Here is a 25,369-nt window from a genome sequence, read left to right on the forward strand (position 1 = left end):
GAGTTGTTACTAGCAAGTAAGTACTAGGCTGCCATCTGGTGGGCATTTACTTTGACACATAAACCAGAGAGATCAGAGCTGAAAAACATCCATTTTTGTTGTGTCACCTTATCACTATTAAAAAAAAAAGTTAAAAAATTTGACTGTCAGTAAAAGTGGCCAGATTTAGAACATTTTCCTTCAGTGTAAACTGGCTAATTGTTTTGAGTTCTTTAAAAAGAAATCCATGGTTATGTGTTTTTGTTTTGCAGGAAGGAGAGAGGTGATTGGATGGCTCAAACAAAATTATCAAAACTGTTTGCTTCTAGTTTGCTGCTTCAAATTCATTCACACTGGGAGAAACTCAGAGGATGAAAGGGATATGGGGATGGACATCCCCTCTCGACCCTTAAAAATGGGTCCAGGTCAGGGTTGAAACATCAGAGAGGAAGGCATAGAAGTTTGCACTGTTAGCTGAGCTGTACACACTGGGTGGATTAAACTTTTCAATCTGCAGCACCTTTTACACGCACTAAATCTCTAACAGAAATATGAAACCAAAGTTATTTTGGCACTCCTGACTCTATTGGTAAAATGGGGATACTCTTATTTACCAACCTTTGCAAAGCACTCTCAGACTCTAGGATGAAAAGCACTATTACAAGAATAAAACATTGACTGTCTCCATGCCCACTGCAGTGTTTGCTGCCATGCTTATCACTTTGCCACTGTCACTTAACCTTATAAATACTATCAATTTGGGAAATTTCATTTCAAATTAACTCTTCTATCTTGGTGTCCTTGTATAAGCTTTCAAAATACAAACTCCAATGATCCAAATTGCCCCTTGAAATCAGAATTTATTTTTTCTAAATATCAACCACCCCCACTGTCTATTTAGCTAACTGAAGTGTAGTAGTAGTGTGCATATCAATTTGGTTATACTACAATTATTGCAATAGCATATAAAAGTAATGTCAGTATGTTGGTAAATGGGTTTTGTATTTAACACCAGATGGTTTAATTAGCAAATAGGGGTAACTGGCTGAATGTTGTTTCTTTAGAAGTATTTGACCATATCATCAATGGACTTGATTTTCAGTTTGTCAGAATATTCTCAATTTGACACTTCTTAGATGTTAGCTCTTATAACAACATCCCTTTTTTATGGAGGGGGGGAAGGGAGGAAGTGTCATTGAAAAAAGAGGACTAAAACAAGCTTTATCTAGTTAAAATAACATCTCTATTTGTAAATTTCAAAATAGGGGCAAAATGCAGGACAATGACAAAGAATAGGGTTATAGAGTAAAGAATAAGTGTCAAATTCCACAATGAAATACCACCATCAAAACTTATCCTTTTAATACAATACAGGACTGATGTAGCAAATGTGTGGCTGTTGCGTGATACATTTCAGACAGCCTTACTTCACATGACAGATTTCTTTAATTAATAACATATCTACTTACAGGAACCTTATTTCCCCCAAATCTGGGGAAAACAATAGGTGAATGCTAAGAACATAATTCTATTTCATTTATTTAAGTTAAGATTCTTGCTTATGCTTTTGATAAGCTCAAGTCATTTGTTTGTAGTAAGACAACATGTCATCTAGACTTTGGTAAACTGGTTGTTGATCCTCTGAGCTGTTGCGGTAATTCTGCATCGATGGAAACTGCTTGTTCTGTGTTGACTCCTGTCCCAGTTTCTCAGGAGAGGATCCAAGCTTGTTCCAACTCCGGCTTTGGTAGTTATTGGCTTTCTTTTGACAAACAAAGTAATTGGAAGGTGGTGCAAATTCTGGATCTCGTTCATCTGCACATTTCTTTGACCATTGTCCAAAAGTAAACTCTATTAGATAGGAAAAACATGGTAACTTACACAAATTTTACTGTACAAAGATCATTTATGTTCCCTTCCTGTGAAGGAATTTCTCCTTCAATGTTTAAACAGAAATGGAAAACTGAATTGCTTGAAATAATCTGCAACAGAGCCTTTCACTTAATTTAATCAGTATTAAGCTGACACTCCACTTGCTTCAAACCTCAGGAACCAAATCACTTAAAATTTTAAAGACAACTTTTACCCTTTATCTTAAAGAATGTTGGTTATTTTAAGAAGAAAGTTGCTAATTATAAGGGGAAGCCCACCTAAATGAGATCAAAGCAGTAAGAACCCAAAAATATTAAAAAATGACAATTATGCTCGGGTAGTCAACCATGTCAGAATGTGCTATACCCTCCGGTGGTAGGCATTTTAACTTCTATTACTGTCAATCATTTCCCATGACAAATTTTTAAAAGTAGTTACAAAATGATGTGACAACAGCTCAAGTTCACGAAAAATACGTTTTATTTTGAAGATGAACTGAACAGCTTTTTACCCCAGGTACAGTGGTACAGGAACCTATCAACTGATTATAACCTCCTGGGGGCAGGTGCTGTGGGTTTGTACAACATATAGCAAAAAAGAGGCTCTAGTTCTGAAGATGGCTTTTTTACACTACTCCAATACAAATATTAACTGTAGCAAACAAAAGTTTCTAAACAAAGCAAGGAACTGCACATCTTACACTGCTTTCAGTGTACAAATTGATTTACAAATCACTGATTTGTAAATATTTTTTCAAATTTTATTTGTAATTTAGGTCTATGCACTTTGTAGAGCAGTGGTTCTCAACTAGGGGGCCGCAAGCAGGTTTCAGGGGGTCCACTACGCAGGGCTGGCATTAAACTTGCTGGGGCCCAGGGCAGAAAGCCGAAGCCTCACCACCTGGGGCTGAAGCCAAAGCCTGAGCAACTTAGCTTTGCAGGGCCCCCTGTGGCATGAGACCCCGAGCAACTGCCCCGTTTGCTACCCCTAACACTGGCCCTGGCTTTTATATGCAGAAAAAAAGTCGTTGTAGCACAGGTGGGCAGTGGAGTTTTTATAGCATGCTGAGGGAGCTTCAGAAGAAAAACGTTGAGAACCCTTGATTTATACCATCCCTGACAGGTGTTTGTCTAACCTGTTCCTAAAAACCTCCACTGAGAGATTCCACAAGCGCCCGAGGTAATTTTTTCCAGTGCTTAAATATCCTTACACTTAAGAAATTTTTCCTAATGTCCAACCTAGATCTCCCTTACTGCAATTTAAGCCCATTACTTCTTGCATCTAGGAGTCCCGGTCATAGCTCATGTCCCCACCGTAGTAGGTGTTGTACAAACACAGACAAAAAAAAAGATGACCCCCACAAGTATGAGTGCAGGGGGCTTAACTAACATTTTTTTCCTCAAGTTATAGAGGGTGATAAAGTTTTTGTCAGAGTGCCAGAGGTCCTTACAATCTAACCACAAAGAGAGCAAAGAATAATGACAAGAGATCATGTTGGCTAAGGGCAGGAAGGTGGGAGATGCACAAATAATCAATAGAAGGGGAATACTGTAGACTGTACATTTATATGATTAATATAAGTCATCTGTTTTTATTTTATTTAACAACGAGGTGCCAGAATGTGAAGCGAGAGGCCTGAATGCTCAAAAGGAATTAAGTACCTAATTCCCTATTTTAGGTAAGACCTAAGACCTAGTTTTCGCTCCAATGCAATGCACAAAACTGCTGCCTAAACTTCTGTGACAGGATGCATAAAGACTGAACCGGTAATGAAGGGGTTAAAGAGCTGCTGGGGGCAAGGCTGGCCCCACTCCTCTGGCCCTATCAATCATGTCAAGGGTGGAATAAGGGCTTAAAACCATGAAGTTCCCAGCAGCTTCTGGGCAGGTCTGGGAGAGAGCAGATGGCAGCTCTACAGCTCCCGAAGATGACTTCTGGAAGCCTTCTGGAATAGCTCAGGGAGCTCCTCACCTTGTGCCTACAAGGAGACAACAACCCTGGGGTACTGGCCACGTACGGTAGGTTCAGCAAGTCCCAAGGTGAGCCTAATAGGCAGTTGGTGGCGCTACTCCCTTTTGGGGTTAGGGAATCTGAGACCATACACAATGGACTTGGGGAATGGGAGCCAAAAGTCACTTCAACATAAAAGGACTGTAATACAATTCGTATCATAGGGACCCCTACCTAGGCAGATGGGACAGCCCTAAGGATTTTTCAGTGCCAGCCCAGTAGGAGGTGCCTGTCAACAGCCTGAGAACAGTGATACCCCTGTAGGTACCTAAACTCACTGTCTAAATTTTCAGGACAACTGTCCCTAGGCACCTATATTTCTGCCTCTGGGCATGTGCACTACTTCCTCCCTTTAGGTATCTCCCACCTATGCCCCAGAATGATTAAAAAACAAGGGGAAGATAGGCATTTGCCCACTTAAGTTGTGTGCAGGGCCTGATTTGGTAGACATGAGGGTGGTGCAGCCCACCTTATAAATTTTAGCTCAGTGGTTAGAGCACTTGCTTGGGATGTGGGAGTCCCAAGTTCAATTTCCTCCCTTAGGCAGAGAGAGAGAGAGAGAGAGAGGAGTTGAACAAGGGTCTCCCACCTCTCAGGAGAGCACTCTAATCACTGCGCTGTGGGCTATTCAATAGGGGAGACAGAGGGCCCCACATCAGAAGCTGTTCCACTGTGGATAAATAATGGAATGATTAGAGCAGGGGGAGCGGACCTGGAGTCTCCTACCTCCCAGGTGGGTGTCTTAACCACTAGGCTACAGAGTCTCTTTGTCTTGCTCTGGGGCCCAATGACTATAAGTATTTATCTACAGTGGAACAGTCACTGGGCAAGAGAGAGTGAGCACCTGTGCAAATGTATACAGCCCTCTTGTCAGCATTCCCCCTGGGCTAGGTTAGACAGCTCTCCATCTAGCGTGTTGCCTTTTGTGAATCACAGTCTAAGGCAGAGGTGGGCAAACTGCGGCCCGCGAGCCACATCCAGCCCGCAGGACTCTTCTGCCCGGCCCCTGAGCTCCTGGCCCAGGAGGCTCGCCCCCGGCCCCTCCCCCGCTATTCCCCCTCCCGCACAGCCTCAGCTCACTGCGCTATTGGCGCAATGCTCTGGGTGGGTGGGGGGACTGCGAACTCCTGGGTCAGTGCAGCTGCAGAGCCCGGCCTGCCCTAGTGCAGCTGCGCCGCCAGTCACAGTGCTTCAGGCAGCGTGGTAAGGAGGTAAGGGGGGTTTATAGGGGTCGGGCAGTCAGAGGGTGGGAAACAGGGGGTTGAATGGAGGCAGGGGTCCTGGGAGGGCAGTCAGGAAGGAGAGGAGGGGTTGAATGGGAGAGCAGGAGGCAGTCAGGGAAGGGGGGTCTGGGGCGGCCAGGGGACAGGGGGTGGTGGATGGGGCAGGAGTCCCAGGGGGGCCATCAGGAGGTGAGAAGCGGGGGGGGGTTGGATAGGGGTCAGGGGCTGGGCTACACCTGGCTGTTTGGGGAGGCACAGCCTCCCCTAACCGGCCCTCCATAGAATTTTGGAAACCCGATTTGGCCCTCAGCCCAAAAAGTTTGCCTGCCCCTGGTCTAAGGTGCCTAAGTGCCTAACTCAGGCTTTGTAAATCCCAGTGTTGTTCCAGTGGTTTTCTAGCGCCTCGAGGTCAGGCGTTGTGTCACAATGCTCCTTCGGTGCACTCAGGCCAGAGTACCTGAGATTAGATTAATGGCAGGGAGTGAGATGAAAGGAGTGAGTTTTGAGAAAGGATCTGAAGGACAGTAAAATCACTTGGCATTGAGGAAAAGGAAGATGCCTCCATGTGTAACCACAGCATGAATAAAGGCATGGGAAGAGTGGAGGGCACATGTATATTAATGATTGAGATATAAAGTTAGTTACTTTCTTCATAGAGCACTTCTGTTCACTTCTCAGAAAAAGTTTGGCCAGTTAAACTAAGTTACCCTCATATGCTGTAGTGGGGTTGATGTTACCTCATAACCAGAAGGCCAAAAGTAAAATATCATTTTTATTCAGTATAAATTAATATGGTGGTCTTAACTACATCACTTAACTCTTGACAATTTGATACAAATTGCTGTAGCCACATATTTAACTATACCTCATTAGGAGGGAGGGCCCTCACTTCAGTTCCAAATTTACTACTTTCTATTACACACACACTTACACTTCTCTTATATTAAGTTCAAACTGCTTGTCCACACCTTCAAGGATCTGCCCAATGCTGCCTACATCTCTCTCACTGTTTCCTCTTTTTCCTATCTTCTTACATGCACCTTTTTTCACAAGAATCATGGAACAGCCTCCACCCGCTGTGTGCCAAGAGCTTTTCTGCTTTTCTCTCAAATCCTTCTCTCAAAATTCACTTTGACCATGAAGCATTTTAGGAAAGTGACCTCGCACTACTCCATCTGCCTTCATGGTGTCTGTTTATGTAATTTAGTGCAATACTCTACCTACTCATGCATTTAGAGTTTAGGCTCTTCTGTGTGACACATCCTGCCCATCTATACCACATCGTATAAAGTTACAGCAATTATTTTGCATATCAGGATAGGTTATAAACTAAAAGAATTCACACTTCAACCTTCCTCCATCAGTATCTTTGTATGGAACCCAATAACCTCTGTGAACGGTAAAACTAGGTTATGTTACAGCAGCTGCTCATGTCATGGTCAAAGCTGTCAATCTCTTTCTAGGCTCACCATAAAGGAATGACAATGTAAATTTGATATGGAAAGGGAAAGTATATTTCTTTACTTCTCAGCTTCATCATGTATAAAAATGACAGTAGCGCTGAGCCCACTAACAAACAGTGTTTTTTTACTATACCATGCTACATTTATAGTTCAGTTTCCTTACCTTTCCCTTTATCCCACTCTCGAACATAGGGCACACCAGCCTTTGTATCTTTTCTCTCCTGAATGATGACCTCCACTTTTCTACTTTCTGCAACTCTTGGAGCCACAGGGGCTTCTGGTTCAGCTGGTAGTGGTCCAATAATTGCTTCCTCTTCTTTTGAGGAAGGGAAAAGAAATTTGTTAACAGGATATAGGTTTATTTTTCAAATATCCTAGGATATATGACAAGAGCTACTCCACATTCACACTGATAACGTCTACAGCAATTATCTAATTAGAATGAAATGCATCTGACTGGTGTTTGTTTGTTTTTAATTTACTGTGTATTAGTTCAGAAACCATAGTGGATAAGCCAGATAATCTAGAAATGAATCCATGACCCTTCATTAGCTTTTGAGTATAAAAGAAGAGATTGCTGGAAACGTATTACCTAATAACATACCTAGGAATAGGCTGAGTGGTCTACTGACGATGGGAAATTAGGAAAGAGTGAAAACATCACTTGCATGTATCTCCACTTCAGTGATCTTAGAAAAAACTTGTGTTCTTATTCTACTCTATTCTGTAAGAATAATACAGAACACTGATATACTACTGTTCTGCATTTCCAAAGCACTTTACATTTAAGCACTCTCTCATTACTGGGAGGTGGAAAGTACTAATTCTATTTGACAGATGAGGAAGCAGATAGCTTGACTCAATACCATAGATGGAGCCAGTGTAGAGTTGGGATTAGAACTCAAAAATTTATGTCTGCAAGTTGTGAAATGAGGCCACATTCCCTTTACATGATTTCTGACATTCACCTCTTTCAGAGCTTGTAACTTGAGTGTTGCCCCTAATTTGAATTTCATCCACACAAAAACTCTTAATTTGAGTGTGGTGGCTGACTCATCAGAGGGTCTAGGCTAAAGCTTGAGTTGGTACAACTTAGCCACTAACACAACCACTCTGAAGCGTAGCTTGAATGTGATTCCACAGTGTGGCCACTCTCACTCAAGTGGAGTTAATTTAAGTGTAGATAACTCAATTTAACTCTGCAGTGAAGACAATCTCATCATGCTCACCTACAGACTGCTGTTACTAGAGGGTACTACAATTCTTTTTTGTACCATCAAGTTACAAATAAGCTTTGGAATGTGTCCATTTGTACGTACTGAACCTTTTACTTAAAAAAACTCAAAAAAAAAAATCACATAGCAGTAGGGGTTTTTCTGCATACATAAATTAAGCTATAGGCTTAATAGAAAATGTATGCCTCCGATAGTTGTGCACAGTCATCTGAATATAGATTCAGACCCTTAAATTACCACCCTCAATCATTTTTAATTTTATGAATATACAGTACCTGACAAGATAGCTCTGCACAAATTGCTTGTATTTCTTCATACCTCAATTAATTGGCTAGCATTTTTATCCTCGCTCATCCTAAAAATCACCATTTAAATATATGCAATTCTAGCTTAGAATGGACCTGCATAATTCTTCCTGGCAGGTGTGAACCTAAAAGGCAGTACAATGCACGCAACACAACATTTGCCTCTCCACGGGAAGAATTATTTTTAGTATATATGATTTTATACCTATGTGCAATTAATTTAAACTTAATTTTTTCAAAGCCATATAATTTAATATATTCAAAATATATAATGTTGGTATTCAAAACACAGATATTCAATCTGAGCAGAATATTTTTTCCACGATACTGAGGGAGAATGATTTTGTTTTAAAACAAAGATACTTGTTACAGACCATACCTTCATTTTCCAGTTTGTTTGCCTCTTCCTCTAGTCCATCTTCTCTTAGTCTCTTTATTTTTCTTGCTTTAAGTTTAGAAAGCCTTGTTTTCAGAACTGCCTTTCGTTTTTCCTTTAAATGTTCACGTTTAGTCCTTTGGTCTGTGGTCTTAACAGTAACCGAAAATGTTCATTAGTTAATCCTGCATTTGGTTATAATCAACTGTGCATCTCCTTCACTTATCCCCAGAAATGAACTGATTATCAGCTGCATTGTCTCAATGGGGAGGAAAATGACCCCATTCCTTGAATCCAAAATTGCACACACTACCAGGCATAATACTTACCGCCATTGGTTTAAGCTGTGAGCACGGTACAGTAAAATTTGGCTAAGTATGCCAAACAAAACATGTCTCTGTTTTAAGTAGCTTGCTATAGAGAGGCATGAGGAAGAGATATAAATTTACTTATTTCACATACAAGATGAAAACTTCCAGAGAGTAGAAGAAACAGGTTTTTCACTGAAGCTACACCCAACCTCAACTCAAAAGAAATCCATGAATGAAAAGCCAAAATGGGGGAAGGGTTTATTTTAGGATTTCAACATTTGTTTTACGTATGTAACTTTGTACCTGTTCCTGCAACCCTTCCCCTATATTGATGAGATAAAAGCATTCTTAATATTATACTCAGAAATTAATACAAAATGTTAAAGTTGAAGAACTACTTTTCAATTATAAGGACCAAATTCCAGTGGGTAGGAGCTATGGCTGTGTATTTATCAAGGCTGTATATGTGCAATTATTGCAACTGTGCATGGAAGTGGCTATTCTGAAGTCTAGATATCCATTCGTTGACACAACTACAGTAAATATATGTACAAGGGAACATTTTCTTGCACGCAGACTTCAGGTTACTTCCATTGAAAATTTATTTCTAAATATTTTGCCTTTCGGCATCAAAGATCATTAGTGGACAATTACAGTTGTCCATGCTCTGCAGTTCAACATCTTACACAAGTAGTTTTGGTTTTGCTACTATTTTCCAACTCATTTATTAGCCGGTATACAGTGCAAAGGTTCCAAAATTATATATAAAGATGGGGAGCCAAGGCTGGTCCCAGCACAGGCTAAGGATCTACTTTTAGCTTCATACCTGCTCTCTCAGCATTTCCAAAGTCTCCATTTGCTTATTTCTCTGTTCTCTATCACGAGCAAAGGCAAAGTAGCCAACGCCTAGTTGTCTGGCCTCTGAAAGGAACAATTTTCAACAATTGGTTTCATCAGATTTACAGCTTCAGCAACCTTGAAATCACCATGGTGTAAGTTATTGGAGAAAGATTCATTAGGTCATCCTGCCCACTGCCCTGCCTGACAATAGCATTAGAGGGTTATGTCCAGTCTAGTTTTAATTGACTCATGTGAGATGCTTCCCAGCAACTTTTCTTAGGAGACTAGGAGGTTTTTTCCTGATTTATTTTTTCAGTCAGGAGATGAATGCATGCATCCCTTTGTAAATTAAGTGGCTATTTCTAACACAGTTTAACAAGGTGAGAATATATTTATACTGGAGTAGTTTTTATACTTAAGAGGTAAATTACACCTTCTTCCTCTACAAACCATCCTACAGTGAAGATAAGCCATACAAAGGAATGAATATAAACCGTTTTCTCTAATGTCCTCATAATGTATGGGTCCCACAGGTTTCTTTAGGGCCTCTTCTTCCTCTCTTTCCCATTGCTGCCGCTGAAGTTCTCGTCTCATATCTTCAGACAATAGAGTCTTCTCCTCAATGCCTTGTCTAGTAAAAAAACAAAACCCAAACAAAGTGTAAAGGTTCTTTGGTATTGAACAATGAAAGTATGACAACGGCTAAGCCATTTTTAATTACTCCTCAGGAGTGTGGACTTGGTTTGCAGAACACTAACGGAAGGCGCCAAGATACTACCGCCGTGAGCACAGTCTGAGAATTTATAGCACATTACAGAATAGAGGAGGAAAGAAAGGACACAATACCACATCTGGCAAAGCACAGTAAACTAATTCTAATTAAAGATCCTTAAGAAGAAGTTGATACCATTTTCACAGGCATTGTAAAGTCACTAATAACTGAAAATAGAAGAAATGGGAGATGACCAGTGCTCAATAGAATAGTCACCAAAAGCAGAATAACAGCAACACTTTCACCAATGTAAGTGGACACAAAAAAGGTGAACAGCATTTATTTAATTGTTTAATGTAAAAAATGAAACATTTAAATGAGCAACATCAGCAGCTGAGGGGGAAAATACTTCTGTGTTTTCCCTTGGGAGGCAGAAACAGTTCTCTCCCCCATTATCTAGCTAGATTAGATCAAAATATGATTGCAGACCACTTATCCAGGTGAATACAGAGAATGTACTTCCTAAGCAATTTTATATTCTTCATTCTGTTTCGAACTATAAAGAACAGGCTGTAAAATTTTCAAGGAGGAAAGCTTACAACTCAATAATATAAGTGCTCAATTATGGCACATTTTGTTCCAATATAATTTTCATTTCTGCCATTAGTTTTATCAGAATAGCTGTAATTAAACTATACAACTGGAGTTCTAACAAATTCACTCAATGTCATGTATTTGACTTTATTAAAAGCCTTGAAATCAGATCATCCAGGACAAAAAATATATACATCTGCTGGGATTCTTTAGGTTTAGGGCACATTAAAATACAACAACTTCTACAGAAGGACCATAACTTTTAAAAAAATAAGTCAAGTACCCGATAGGCTGCTAAATTAATTTAATAGACCTTTGTTTGTAGGGCTAATATGAGCCAATGCTCTACAGTGAAGTTTTTGGATTTCATTAGCATTTTCCATCAGAATATGAGCTTTAGTAGTTTATATTCTGAGTATTAAGTTTGGCATACAGGGCCTCAACTCAGGTACCATTTAAAATATGAATATGCCACACACTTTTCAGAGGATTAATTCAGTTGCCAGTGAAATAAAATAGCTTAGGACAAATGCATGTGTTCACAAAGGAAGTTTTGATAAAACCACCACCACACAAAAGATTGTGACACTCTAAACACACTGAATAAGAATGGATAGAAGTTGATGATTTTAAAAACAGAAAAAAAATTTTTAATTTAAATTAAATACAGGTTTATTTTTAAAAACAAACATTTAAAATTTGATTTTTTTTTTAAATCAAATTTATCTAATGTTAAGGTTCAAACTATTAAAATCATTTAGATTAAATACAAAAAACAATATTAAGCAGTACATGTTTGCTGCTAAATTTTAAAGAAAGTCAGACTATGGAACTGGACCCAGAGTTTGCTAAGGTGCTAAACTAGGTTTTTGACATCAGCATAATCTTCTACAGGGGCAGAGAGAATAGTTTCTTTATTTCAGTTTTTTCAACTAGTTCAGTTCAATGACTAGCTAATTTAAAAAAACAAATGGAGTTGAAAAAGCAAAGATTGAAAAAAAAAAAAAAAAAAGATTCTCTCCCAATCTATGAATAAAAACAGATCTGTTAGTCTTAAGGTGCCACCGGACTCCTTGTTGTTCTTGTGTATAGATAGTGTATCTTCTAGTTACCAAACAGCAGCACCAAATTCAGTGTAAAGACTGATTTGCAAAGCATCATGTTTTAATAGTTACCAACAGTGATGACTGATGTGTATGTGTGTTGCCTTCCTGCTGCCTTTTAACATAATTTAAAAGTACAAATGCAAAACCATGATTCAAATTGGTGATTTAAATCAAGGTTTCCTGCTTGGTGATTTAAATCATTATTAGAATTGGTGATTTAAATCAATCCATCATGCACTGACTATTTTCCTCTTCTTTTTTTTGATATATTGGACCAAATTCTGCAGTTACACCAATGTCAAAAGACTTTGATTGGCTTCAATTAAGTTAATCTGGTTACACAACTCTGCCAAGTGTGTGTACAAACTCTCTTCCTCCCATAAAACACATCTATGAAATCCTGTGGGAGAAAATACTTTCTTTAGAGAAGCCATACCTTTTCCCCTGAAGTTCTTTATCCATTTTAAGCAGATTTGGCAAATCCTTCTTCATACAGCGTCTAGATCGGCCCAAGGAATCCACATAATCAACCCTGTAATGAAAGCAACAAGAATTTCACGCAATTTATATTCTCAGATTTACAGAACTCTTATCCAAAGGATACAAGTAACTGAATACTTTCCATAGAGAATATTCACATTCAGGGTACTAAAGTTACCTCCATCCTAACAGTTAACGAGCCTAGTGTAACAATTTAAAGGACACATTTTTAAACAGGGTTTGTAACAGATATATCTCATTTTGAGCCAGCTGTCTTCCTTCAAGATAAGACAGTTTGAAAACTGTTTACAAGTTACTATGTCACGTAGCTCCCAAGTAGAAATAAAATTGCAAGCATAATATCTGCTTCCTGTGGTGAAAATAATGATGCAGCACTGACTTCTCAAACAAATATTAAATTGCTATAGTATAATGCAATTATCAGTCTGTGGCTCATTTACTAAGAGCTTCAGTGATCATTCAAGTGGTTTTACAAAAGCCTAGTAAATCACACAGAATGTTGTTCCTTTGAAGCTCCCTTTACATAGTGTACTTTGTGTAAAGCTATTTATCATAGTGAATGTTCCACTTAAAACTGTGGGGAGAATGAGAAACAGAGGTACTTATTGTCCACCAATGCTACAAAGAGTTCTTTAGTATCAAGTAGTTCTAGTGGTACCGTTTTAGGAAACTCAAGACATACAGCCAACAAAGTATCGCTGACGCAGAGTACAAAATAGTCCCCAAATACTAAACTTTTAAAGATTTATTCTTTCATTAAGTTATACTTTTTAAATAAACGTTAAGGGCACTGAGGGCATGTCTGCATTACAATTAGATGCCCATGGCTGGCCCGTGCCAACTGACACAGGTTTGCAGGGCTTGGGCTAAAGGGCTGTTTAACTGTGGTGCAGATGTTCAGGCTCGGGCTGGAGCCTGCGCTCTAGGACCCTGCAAGGGGAGAGGGTTCCAGAGTGCGGGCTCCAGCTTGAGCCCAAACTTCTGCACTGCAATTAAACAGCCTCTTAGCCCGAGCCCAAGTCAGCTGCCACGGACCACCTGTGGGTCTAACTGCAGTGCAGACATACCCTTAGAGCTTAGTATTAGTGCCATTTATTTTTACCAAGTAAACAATACGAAAATGGAAAAAAATATTTCTATCTGTGACCTAAGATCCAAGAGTATACACATGGCTGGAGAATAATTAGTAGTATATATTAATCCTATGGTAGTGCCCAAAGGCTTCCAATGAGATAGGGGCCCCACAGTGCTGAGACAATAATGTTCCTGGGGGCTTATCAGTAAATAATTAGAATTGTCTTTTTCATTTTATTGAGGTGGGGTGAAGACAAGTATTGAAAAAGTATATGGAAAGAGAACAGATTGGCTTACATTTCTGATATTTAAACTTGATAAGGGCACAGAATAACTTGACAGTTTCACCTTAGACCTAGTAGTATACCAGTAGCACATATTTCTTTCTGATTCTTCACCATGGGCACACTCCCCTCATATGCTGTAAGAAACAAAAATGACCATCTCCTGTCTTAAAACTAATAAATTGAAAAACTGGAATGCTATTTTTCAGACTAGTTATTGTTGTTCAAACCTGATTACCAGGAGTAAAAACTTCTTCTGCATACACTGTTTTATTTATGAACAGACAGGAAAAATACCTAGCTAGCCAGGTTTCATAATTATCTACAGTGTCTTTGCTGAAAGATTATTGGCCACCTGGAACTTAACTACAGAAGGGATTTTATGGGTAGTTTAAAATTCTGGAGCTTAAAGAAATGCTGGTAAAGTACCGTCTTCCTCCATATAAAGGAAATCTGTACATTCAATAATGCCAGAAACCCAAAACTACTGCTGACTTTGAAAGTCATGTGATCAGAGGAAATAATTACTTCAAAAAGGGGGCAAAGTTATTTCAATAAAAATTAGTCTAGTTAAATAATGCTTCCATGCAGGACACACCAGATGTACAGTCTGCATTGATAAGAGGATCAGAATTCCCATAACTTCAGCAGGAAAATGTATGAGCCCTTTTAAGATCATTCTTATTCGTAGCACATTTTCTTAATCAATACATCTCAAAACCCTGGGTACTTAAAACAGCATCTATTGTGGGCCATCCGTTTAAAATTCATAGTTGTGGAAGCAAATGTTACTTGCAAATTTGCTAGCAATTTGAGAAACTTTGAACTTCTGGGTCTCTTTCTGGAAGATTGAAGGTTTTCCCCTTTCAATCTAAAAAGGCTCAGTTTAAATTTGTTACCTTAAGCACTAGATAAATATGATTTAGCTCTCATACAGCCCAGCATCCCCACACACTGAAACTCCTAGAATTCCCAAGTCCAGCTGCCATAAGCAAGTTAATGTCGTTGAGAAAGTAAGGGAAAATAGTGTTCCGTAAGGCATATAAATTATGTATTCTAATACCTATTGCATTCACCTCTTTTATATAATAGCATTAAAAGAAAAATAACTGGTAGATTACCTAGTTTAACATTTTGTCTCAGTGATCTTAAGTGGTAAAAAAAAAAAAAAAAAGAAACCCCAAAACCCCCCTAAGAAGCTAAATTTTTACTATTCGACTTTCAAACAGCTGCATGGGTACCAGATCTCAAAATCTTGTTTGTGAATAGGAATGGCGTCTAAACACCGCATTTCTCAGTTTGAAAATGTAACCCTATTTTAAAAAGGAGGTCAATCTACATAATCTGGTCTATATAATGAAAGCCTTTCCCTGAACTAGTTCATAAAAATCAATAATGCCTGTGTCGTTATCCATTCCAAAGGAAAGAGTTGGATTTGAGGAGGTATCGTCACACGATTACATGCTCTTAGCTTTGACAGAAGAAGAGAGACTATAATTGCATTTAGATAAAACTAAACTAAAAATTTTACATACATTTTAAAAAACAAATTAATCTTAAACTATACACAAATAACTTATTCTACCTGAAGTCTTTCCTGCAGGGTAAAAAGACAAATGTGAAAAAAGTGCTTCTTAAAAGGGAAAATGTTATAATCACAAGTGATGGACTGGTATCAGCCAGAATGATTCCTTATTCAAGTTTTATAAACTAGACTAAATGCACATGAGATTATCAAAAAATAAAAACAGATTTGTCAGACTTGTTCTGTCCACACAGCATTACCAACCATTCTTCACTGGGGTCCTTTGGGGGTGGTATTTCTATTTCAGGTAGTGTCTTCTCTTCATTTTCCTCCTGTTCTGATGCCTTTCTAGCAGCTTCACTCTCGCACAGATCTTTTATTTCTCTCCGTTTGTCTATGATCTTCTGAGTGAAATCCACAAGGTACAAATCCTCAGTTTCTTCATCTAGGGCAGAAAAATCAATTCTTAGATAACAGGCATCAAAAGAACACAACTGAGCAAGAAATCAATATGGAATAGCCACAATCAGTTTCATAGCTGCCAACAATGCCCTTGACTATACTATCAGACAATGCTTTAATCTCGTCTACTGTCAAGAAAATTCAGCTATATGGGATGACTTGTATTTCTGTATGTAAACTTCATTTGTTTAAAGCAATTAATTACATATACCCCAGAAAAGAGTTCACAGCAACTGTGCTGACACCTTCTTTAAAAAAAATAAAAATCTTTATGCTAATTAACAGTTACAATACTAATTCAAATCCTAACATGAAAATGAAACTGGCAGTAACGCAAGTGTTAGGATAACCTTCTTTCTACCATTTGGAAAAACAGATTTAAAATGGCTAATTTTATTTTAGAGAGAGAATAAAATAGTTCTTTGACAAACTGTGAATATGAAAGAGATGAATGGGTACAGCAGGCTACTACATTCAATAGTTCAGTTTCCAATGATGGTGTTCATAGAGGACAATTACTTAAGACTGAGTTTAACATGAGGATGCATTTTGCATGTAGAATGCACCTCAGCAGTCACTTGAGTTCTCTTTCCAAAAGAGAGAAGAATGATGAGACTACATTTTATATGATGGATCTTGCACATAAAAACTAGCGAAAGAGATAGCACTGAAGGATTAAATTTGAGCCTTTCTACTATTAACTGTCACATCACACAAAAAGGACTGGATGTGTGCTGAGAGGAAAGTGGATGTATGTATATAGATTAGAGATTGTCAAAGCTGGGAGATGAGAAGTCAGACCCTACTAGCTACTGGCATTCACATATGGACCAGCCAGTCAGCTCCTCTCTTTCCCATGTTAAACTCTTCATATAGAGAAAAGGAAGCATGCAGAAGCATAGATAAAAGCCAAGGATGTCAACATGACAAAGTAACTTTAGTTTTCTAGGGTTCTATACTAAGAAGCCAGAATATATTTCTCTCGCTTGATGATCAAGCCAAATGATTCTCACATTTCTTTCCTAGGTTGGACTGTCCTTAAAAAAGTAATATTCTTTCCTTAGCACTGGCTTTTCTCTCTCAGCAAAAATAATGTTAATCAATTAGCTTGTATGCTGTGCCTCCAAAAAGCTTATTTAATGTAAAAGGTACATTTATTGAATAACAGAAGTACTGTATTTTATAGCATAACAGCTGTCAACTATGAGACTGTTAAGGTGGCCAGTTTCTAGAGTGACCAAATAAAAGCAAGGTTTTTAAAATATATACTGGTTTTAGGCAGGTTTTGTTCACCTGGAAAGTCTCCTTTTGTCATCTTCTCATACAGCTTTGCTTTCTCTTCCAGCTTCTGCCTAAAGAAAAAGCAGGTTATATTTACAGTATGATGCCAAATACACCACAAACAGAATAGTCTTTCATTATTTAGACTGCAATGGAATAAATGACAATAATGTTTGATACTTTCCCTTACAGATGAACTGCAAGAGTTTTTACCAAACAATGGCTTAGGGGAGACTGCAGGAAAAGCACCATTTTTCTTATACTGCTGAAGGTATCAGTGAAGTTATCAACTGTAGCAAGTGGAATCGTAGAACCCAGAATTCAGATCTTAACAGCTAAACAAAGGAGGAATTTTGTTTTAAACTGTAACTGACATTTCTACGAACATACAGATTCCTGATTAGTCTGTATTGTAAACAATTTTTAATAAAAAGTAACATAGTTCACCTTCAATGAAATGATCAAATAGGTAGCAACATATAAATGTTAGTAAGTATTGTACTTACTCTCTCTAATTACAACTGTCTAGATGAAATACCAAGATAAACTGTATATCAGCCCAGAACCTCTCTATGGTAATTACTTTCAGGCAACAAGATATGGAGCACAGTGTAAAAGGCATGAGATACTATGTCTCAGAAAACACCATCTAAATCAGTGGTGGGCAACATGCGGCCCACCAGGGTAATCCGCTGGCGGGCCACGAGACAGTGTTTACATTGACCGCCCACAGCTCCCAGTGGCCACAGTTCGCTGTTCCCAGCCAATGAGAGCTGTGGGAAGCGGCAGCCAGCATGTCCCTGCAGCCTGCGTTGCTTCCCGCAGCTCCCATTGGCCTGGAACGGTGAACTGCGGCCACTGGGAGCTGCAGACGGCCGTGCCTGCGGACGGTCAATATAAACACTGTCTCGTGGCCTGCCAGCAGATTACCCTGATGGGCCACGTGTGGCCCGTGGGCCACAGGTTGCCCCCCACTGATCTAAATGGACACAGAAACCAGAGAGAATACCTTAAAACTAGCTCCTGGAATGGTTGACACCTATGTATTCATAAGAGATGGGGAATTTATTGCAGAGAACCAGCAGATGTCACATTTTTAATGTATATTTTAATTATACAACTAACCGACTCAGGTCATTGACTTGTAATTTTCCTCAAAAACATGTTTTTATTTTATATTATATATAAATAGGTAAGAGACAGTTTTCTGCAAAAATTATAAAGTATTCTTTGGAGCACAAAATACTGATTGTGGTGTTTGTATACATGCTTTTACTGATATGGAAGAAAATGCTTTAAAAGAAAAATCTATACTCTGTCAAATTTCTGTGGATACAATCATTGAAGTGTAGATGTCTCAAAGTGCAGCAAGTGGAGAGACATTAACAAGCAACGAACGAGTTGCAGCCCAGTAAAAACTGAATAGCTGCCACTTTTACCTACATTCTGCTATTTGTATGATTTCTTTTATGAAATTTGTTACAAGCGTAAAGAAATTCTACCAAGCGTTTGTTCCTCTTATTTATTTGAATTGCTGTAACTTAAAAATTACCTCGCTTTCTCTAACGTTTGATCTTCTTCTATCTTCTGCTCAACATCTTTCTCAGCTCGACTTGAAACCCCTGTGTTCTGCTTATTCCAAATACTTGGTTTCTGTGGAACATATGTTTTTAAAACACAGGATTTCAACCTTATTTGACCATTAAAAAAAAAAAAAAGAAAAGGAAAAAAAAAAAAAAAAGAAAGGCTCTGGAATTATCTGCTTAAACATTCTTCATATAATCCTGCTGCTGTGTTGTGGAAAGGAGCAGGTGGTATCTTAAATTTATGACAGCACAGGAAGGAGAACCAACGAAGGGGTTAACATGAGTTTATGATTTTTTATTTCAAAATTTGGAACACAAATTTTATTCTTGAGCAGCTATAAATAAAGATAATAGTTGCTTACTGGACATATTACTAAAGGAAAAACAAATCTAAGAATAATTCATATTGTTCTTGGAAGTGAAGATTATCAGGAAGAACGATGCCAAAGACTTAGTGTGAGGAGTACTGATTCAAGTATAGCATCTCTTATATTCTAAGAGAACTTGTGTTCTTAATTAGATAGGGTCAACAAAAATAACTTTCATAAAACTAGTCACTGACATTTTCATACAGAACAACATAGCCAGTTATGGGACTGATATTTTTTCAGTGTTATAACCTGACTATTAATTTCTTCAAAATGGCACATAATTCTGATCTTTTTGCATAATTCTTCCAGATGTCTATTTCTAGTTCTACACATAACATAGTAACAAGTCTGATTTTTAGCATGTAAAGGCAAAAATGCTGCATGGTCTTCAAACACAGCAATAATACTACAGTCTACTACAAGACAGCCACAAGATCACACAAATTCATTTGGTCTGAATGTTAAAACCAAGTCGGAATATGACTGAAAAGTCAGGTTTATGCAATATGTTATTTTAGGAAAAAGAACAGAGGTTTTAGTGCAGTAGAGACCGAAGTAGAAGACTGCAGTGCATCTGATATTATTTTCCTCAATATAAATGAATAGGAGCTGAAGGCCAGGCATTTTCCAGGAAGGTTCACTGACTCTGGAAAGTGCTTTCCTAGTCCAACTGATCATGGATTTGTCAAAATTCAAAGCTCATTTTTTCTTGCTGGCATTTAAGGAGGTTGGGGCTCATTTAGATTAAGAGATTATTTAAATGCAGCTTAGCAATTTAATTGAACGGTTAGTTTTCATTTTTGAGAGACTCAACTAGAAACGAGTCAACAGAAATTTGATAAATAAAGCCATCACAACTTTTGTCCTATAACGGGAAACGAAACACTGTATTAATAACTTTTTACATTTTCTAATGGCTTGTTCTTCAATTCTGGAAGATGCCTAGAAAAACAAAGAAAAACAGAAAAATAATGAGTAATGATGGATATTTTATTTCTACCTTGTTTGTTGTTTGGGGTTTTACAGAGACTCCAGCATCTTTCAGAAGTTTTTCCTTCTTGAATTCTTCTTGCTTTCGGAAGAGTTCAGCCTTTAAATCTACCAACTACATCACCCACAATAAAAAACAACAAAAGTCATTTTAACAAAATAATTAGGAAATTTCTAGAATCTTATGTGAGAAATCAAGTGTTTACTTACACCTGTAATAAAATAAACTGATTGCTTTTCTGATGTAGAAAATAGGAGCAGTGATTTGAACAGGAAGAACTTTGTGACATTTGCAGCAATATGTAATCCAAAATAATGATACAGAACATAATTTATGATTAGGTGGTTAGATAATTTAATTAAAAGCTTCCATTTATATTACTGATCCTTCACTCCATAATGGAAAATCTGCAGGAACAAAATGGGCATAATCCCATATAAAGTTTTCAGCAACCACCTTTGAGTCAAAGACTGTAATAAACTAGCAATAGTTTGTTTTTAATTTAAAAAGTAACCCCTAAGGAGATTTGCTGGCAAGCAAAGCTTTTTTATTATTATTATAAAAAGGACATGTCTTTATAAAAAGTACCTTCTTCCCTGCTGCTTTTAGACTTTCTTTTTTATACATATGAATATGCAACACCCATTGGTATTAATCATCACCACAAATATTAGTTATCAAGGCCCACATTCTCAAAGGTATTTAGGTACCTAGCACCCACTGACTTAAGAGAGTTAGGTGTCTAAATACCTTTGAGACTCTGGGCTCAAGAAACTTCACTCAGCAGGTGCAGTGCTTTTGAACAACTGCCTTCAGGAGTGTGGGAGTCCCTTTTTAAAACAAAACAAAACCCCCAAACAACCAAAAAACCATTTATGATCCAATGGCTTCTTCAGCCAGTCCTACAGTAAACTGATTTCTACAAGAAATTTAACCAGGCTGTTGGTTGTCCTTGTGTGCAGCTGTGTTAGTCTGTATCCGCAAAAAGAAAAGGAGTACTTGTGGCACCTTAGAGACTAACAAATTTATTTGAGCATAAGCTTTTGTGAGCTACAGCTCACTTCATCGGATGCATTCAAATTTGTTAGTCTCTAAGGTGCCACAAGTCCTCTTTTTTTGGTATTAAAATTTGCCACAAACACAATGGTGCTAACCAACCAAGCTTTTCCTAAACTGTCAGAAGTACTGATGCAAAAGTTCATTAAACGTATGTTTTGGATACAACCCTATTTATTTTCATTGCTGTGTTTCAATTAAATTGCTAGATTATCCTGAGACACAAAACGCTGATAGAACATTAATAATAGAAATAATGGAGTGAAACTATCTAAGACTTCAATGAATCAATGAAAGATGCTTAGACTATAAACAAAAGTATACCACAGAAAAACAAACAAACAAACAAACAACAAAATGCCACCTTATTTCAGGTTATGTTTAAGTCCTGATAACCTCTTAGGTATGAATGAAGTTACCTACTGCTTTCATGTTTGGGATTTTTATAGAAACTTAATCTCCCATGAAGGATGCTCCATAAACAAATGTTTCATGTTTGATAGGAATGTCTCACTTAACCAATCTTAATTCCATTTAAGCATACGCTTAACAGCAAGGAAATATATCAAGCTATGGGAAATCAATCAACTATACCCTAATGTCCACAGAAGGCATTTCCAATGACAGTCAGAAACTATACATCTTCACAAAACCTCCTTCTGCCTCCAAAAAATAAAAAAATAAAAAAAAAAAATCAGGAAATACATTCACATTCATCTCCTTCACAGAATAGTCAGGCTATATTTAGGGTTTGTAACATTAGCAAATTCAGTACTGACATAGGTGCACAGGCTAAGTGTTCAGTGTGCTGTGTTTGAAGGGGAAAGTGTAAGGTCACGGCTACAACTGCCATGCCAAAGCACAGCAGCATCCCTCAGAAAGACACACTGAGATATTTGGATAAAAAGTATTAAGTGCAAAGTATTTTTTTCACATTAGGGTTTATTTTTTATTAATAGGGTTGAGGTGTTAGGGGTGAGGCAGGAGACAATACCCCATGTTTACTCCATGGCATTTTATTTTCTCATGGAGGTTGGAGAAAGACTATTCTTAGATGCTGTTAAACCTTCTGTATTTAGACCAACCCAAGGATTATATAACTTTGTGGGTATGTAACAGGGCACACAGACCATTTTACAGCTCTTAAGGGAACCCTCATTGTCCAGTAGCACCTCATCCCTGTTTCAAACAAACACACTCAATAGCTAGAGGCAAAGAAAGATCACCAGCTGGAATATACAAGGCACAGCTGTTTCTCCAGACCAACTCTACATGGGGTATAAAGTAGCTGTGTTCTTACCAGGACCCAATCAGGATGGAGAGATGAGTGCTGCAATTCTCATATGTATCCTCTCAGACAGAGAAGCTACCTGAGTAGGAGGAAAGAATTTCTAGAGGGCTCTTAAAAACTGGGTAAGTACACGTTTTGCTTAACTTAATTTGTGTTGCATGTAAGTGTGATTACCAACTACAATAAAATAGCTCAGAGATACAAAAATCATGTAAATTATCTGTAATGAGCTACAAACCAACTGAATAAAAACCCAAGGGAACTTTCCAGGAGGAACTAAAACCGATGTGAAGGGACTTCTGTTGTTCTTGCATGAAGCCTGAACATCTTATAGATGGTTCTAAAATCCTTTACTGTTGCTGTAGTACATAAGTAGGAGCTTTTGAGATTTGTCCTACTAGACAACCCCCCTTCCCCCACTAATGTTAGCATCTTGGTAACACCCTATGGTGTCATCTTATGATGCACCATACCACTTTTTCTATCTCTGTCTTCACATAGCAGAATCCATGCATCTACTGATTCCAGCCAGATGGAGGCTGGCCGTTCACACACTCTAGCCAAAAGCGGATGAGCTGGTGCTATACAGCCACAACAAAAAAGCCAACTCAAAAGAGTTTCTCCCACACAAGCGTTCAGGCCTTGAGCAGTCCAGGCAAACAACGCACGTTACAACGAAGTTTAAACTTGTTCTTCATAATAACTTTAAAAACAATACTAGCTGCCTATTTCATTTTAAAAACGGCAAAAAAAAAAATATCCACCTCCCTTTCCATTTCTTATAAGGCGCCTTGACATTTAAATCTCCTCCGGGTGACAGCGATGCTTGCTTTGACCTGCTTAGCTCCCGGAAGCAAGGGGCTCCGTGCTGCCCGGGCTCCCAGCTCTGTCCGCCATTAGGGAACTTTCCCCGAGAACCCCCTGTGACGACATCTCACGAACCCCAGTTTGGGAACCAGACCAAGCTACCCTGCTCGCCCCAGGGGGCGGGTTGCTGCAGCACCCTGGGGGAGGAGAGCAAGTAGAGTCTCCCCCCGGCTCCACTCCCCAGCTGGGGACGCAAGCCGGGGCCGGGGGCGGGGAACGGAGCCGGGGGGCGCAGCAGGAACCAGTCTGGGGCATGGGGGCTATCGGGGGGAAGAGGCTAGAGACCTACCCAGGGGATACAGGGAGAGACTCACCGAGGCGACTGTGACCTCCAGCGGCTTCTTCCTACGGTCCATGGCGCCCCTGCGCCGGGACAGGGGAAGCAGATTACGAAGCACCGAGCGGGCCCATAAACCACCCACAGCCCGGCCCCGCCATCTTGCCGTAAAGCGCAGCTGAGCTCAGACTGCCTGAATGATTGCGACAGTGCCGTGAAGCGCGAACGCGTTCGGGTAGTTCTCCGGCGCCATCATGGGGAGGTCAGCGCGGGTAGCAGGTGCGGCGGGCGTTGCTATGGCCTAGGCCCTCAGCCTTCCCCGGCCGTCGGCCCTGCTGCTGCGCTCGAACGCCTTCCCCCAGGGCAGAGCCACCCAAGCGCCGCAGCCCGCGCTCGAAGGGCGGGAGAGAGTCGCCGCGGTCCCAGTCCCGGCGCTGCGCCCTCGTTACGGTAACCGGGCCGCGGGGCCCCCCGAGAAACCCCCGCTTTCCTCAGCCCGCTGTAGGCCGCTGCCGGTGCAGCAGGCCGGGAACCAGGCGCTAAATCCAGCCAGCCGCGCCCAGAAACCAGGGCACAGGGGCTGCGCGCTGAGATTTGTGGGTTTTGTTTTTGTTTTTTTTTTTTTTTTTTTTTTTTTTTTTTTAAATTGAGTCTCTTTATTTGCCTCTGGGTTTTGAGCCCTTAGCCGTCGCAGGGGCCATGCTCAAGTTGCTTTCTGCAGCCTGGAAGGCAAGACACTTACTTTAAAAAAAAAAAAAAAAAAAAAATGAAATCTCAAAAATCACTCAACTCCAGGGCTTGGGGTTCAGAGAAAAAAGATCAAACATTGTGAGAGAGGCAAGGGCCCCGGGGTGAGGCAGGGTTGTATGATTTTTCTTTTTGTCCCTCATAGCTAATAATCCAGTGCCTTTTTTGCAATGGCCACTCATGCATGGAACAGGTGTAATGACGGATATTTAACATCCATATTTTGACTTTACCTGCAAAGTCAAAGTCTAGATACAATATATTTTAAATCCCTGATCTATTCCTGTGTTGAAGTGCCACACAGGAAATTACACTGCCTGAATTACAGTATACATGATTTCCAATATGTAAGAATGAAATGCTGTGTTAGAGTAATGATAATCCCCTAAGCGAGTCAGACATATTGTTGTCCATTAAAAATGTCAGTGAATCCCTATTGTGTGCAGCAGAAGAGGACAGAGTAATTTAAAGGGACACTGACAATTTGAAATATAGTCAATTTCAAAAGACTGGAGTCATGTTCCTATATTGCCCCTCCTCCTGAGTCTCCCTGCCCATTTGGGAGCTTTACGGGGTTTTTTTTTCTTCTTCCTAATTTAAAAAAAAAATGACTTCTCTTCCTTTTTGTTGCATGAGACCTTATAGTCCTTTTGGGTGAAGATTATTTTTTTCTTAGTTAACTGAAACTCTTCAGAAAAAATCCTAGTTCTACCGTATATTGATTACCAAAGCCCTGATCCTGCAGTGGGCTCTGTTAGGGTGGAACATTGGGCCTGAATCAAGTCCTATTAACTTAATTGCTTCAATGGGGATCTTTGTGGGTGCACCCCTGGAGCCCCACTGCGGCCATGAAGTAATGGGTTTCAGTGCAGGTTAAAGTGTCCAAATTCACAGAACTCGATTTGGGCCCAAACCAGATATTGGGCATTAGTTTTGCCTACACTTCACATTAGTTTCAATACCTACACTTAAATGCAACAAGAAAAGACTATCTATAACCCCACAGCAGTCAATATGTGAGTGACTGTGA

The 25,369-nt window shown here is 39.3% G+C and overlaps 1 protein-coding gene across 3 annotated transcripts; it reads right to left on the minus strand.

Annotated features, from left to right (window-relative positions):
* Positions 1–1,203: 1,203 nt before the first annotated feature.
* Positions 1,204–24,181, minus strand: CCDC174 (coiled-coil domain containing 174). Of its 3 annotated transcripts, none has more exons than XM_038409337.2 (11): positions 23,630–24,181; positions 20,111–20,215; positions 18,706–18,806; positions 17,166–17,224; positions 15,675–15,855; positions 12,463–12,558; positions 10,109–10,245; positions 9,601–9,695; positions 8,467–8,614; positions 6,711–6,860; positions 1,204–1,830 (listed from the first exon to the last, which is right to left on the minus strand). In XM_038409337.2, the coding sequence occupies exons 1-11, from the start codon at positions 23,669–23,671 to the stop codon at positions 1,556–1,558; spliced, it is 1,389 nt and encodes a 462-aa protein (XP_038265265.1). In that variant the 5' UTR covers positions 23,672–24,181; the 3' UTR covers positions 1,204–1,555. The 3 variants fall into 3 exon arrangements, with proteins under 3 accessions (XP_038265265.1, XP_038265264.1, XP_038265266.1); XM_038409336.2 differs by having other exon boundaries at positions 6,711–6,863; XM_038409338.2 differs by lacking the exons at positions 20,111–20,215; positions 23,630–24,181 and adding an exon at positions 20,016–20,032 and having other exon boundaries at positions 6,711–6,863; positions 18,706–18,843.
* Between the last annotated feature and the right edge of the window lie 1,188 nt (positions 24,182–25,369).

This window comes from Dermochelys coriacea, chromosome 7, assembly GCF_009764565.3.
Source record: "Dermochelys coriacea isolate rDerCor1 chromosome 7, rDerCor1.pri.v4, whole genome shotgun sequence".
Classification (NCBI taxonomy): domain Eukaryota; kingdom Metazoa; phylum Chordata; order Testudines; family Dermochelyidae; genus Dermochelys; species Dermochelys coriacea.

Coding starts and splice junctions, on each gene's coding strand:
- CCDC174 (XM_038409336.2), bottom strand. CDS start 23,671: ATGGACCGTAGGAAGAAGCCGCTGGAGGTCACAGTCGCCTCG. Junction 18,807..20,110: donor AACCCCAAACAACAAACAAG/GTAGAAATAAAA, acceptor TATGTTCCACAG/AAACCAAGTATTTGGAATAA. Junction 12,559..15,674: donor AAGGACCCCAGTGAAGAATG/GTTGGTAATGCT, acceptor CTTTCATTACAG/GGTTGATTATGTGGATTCCT.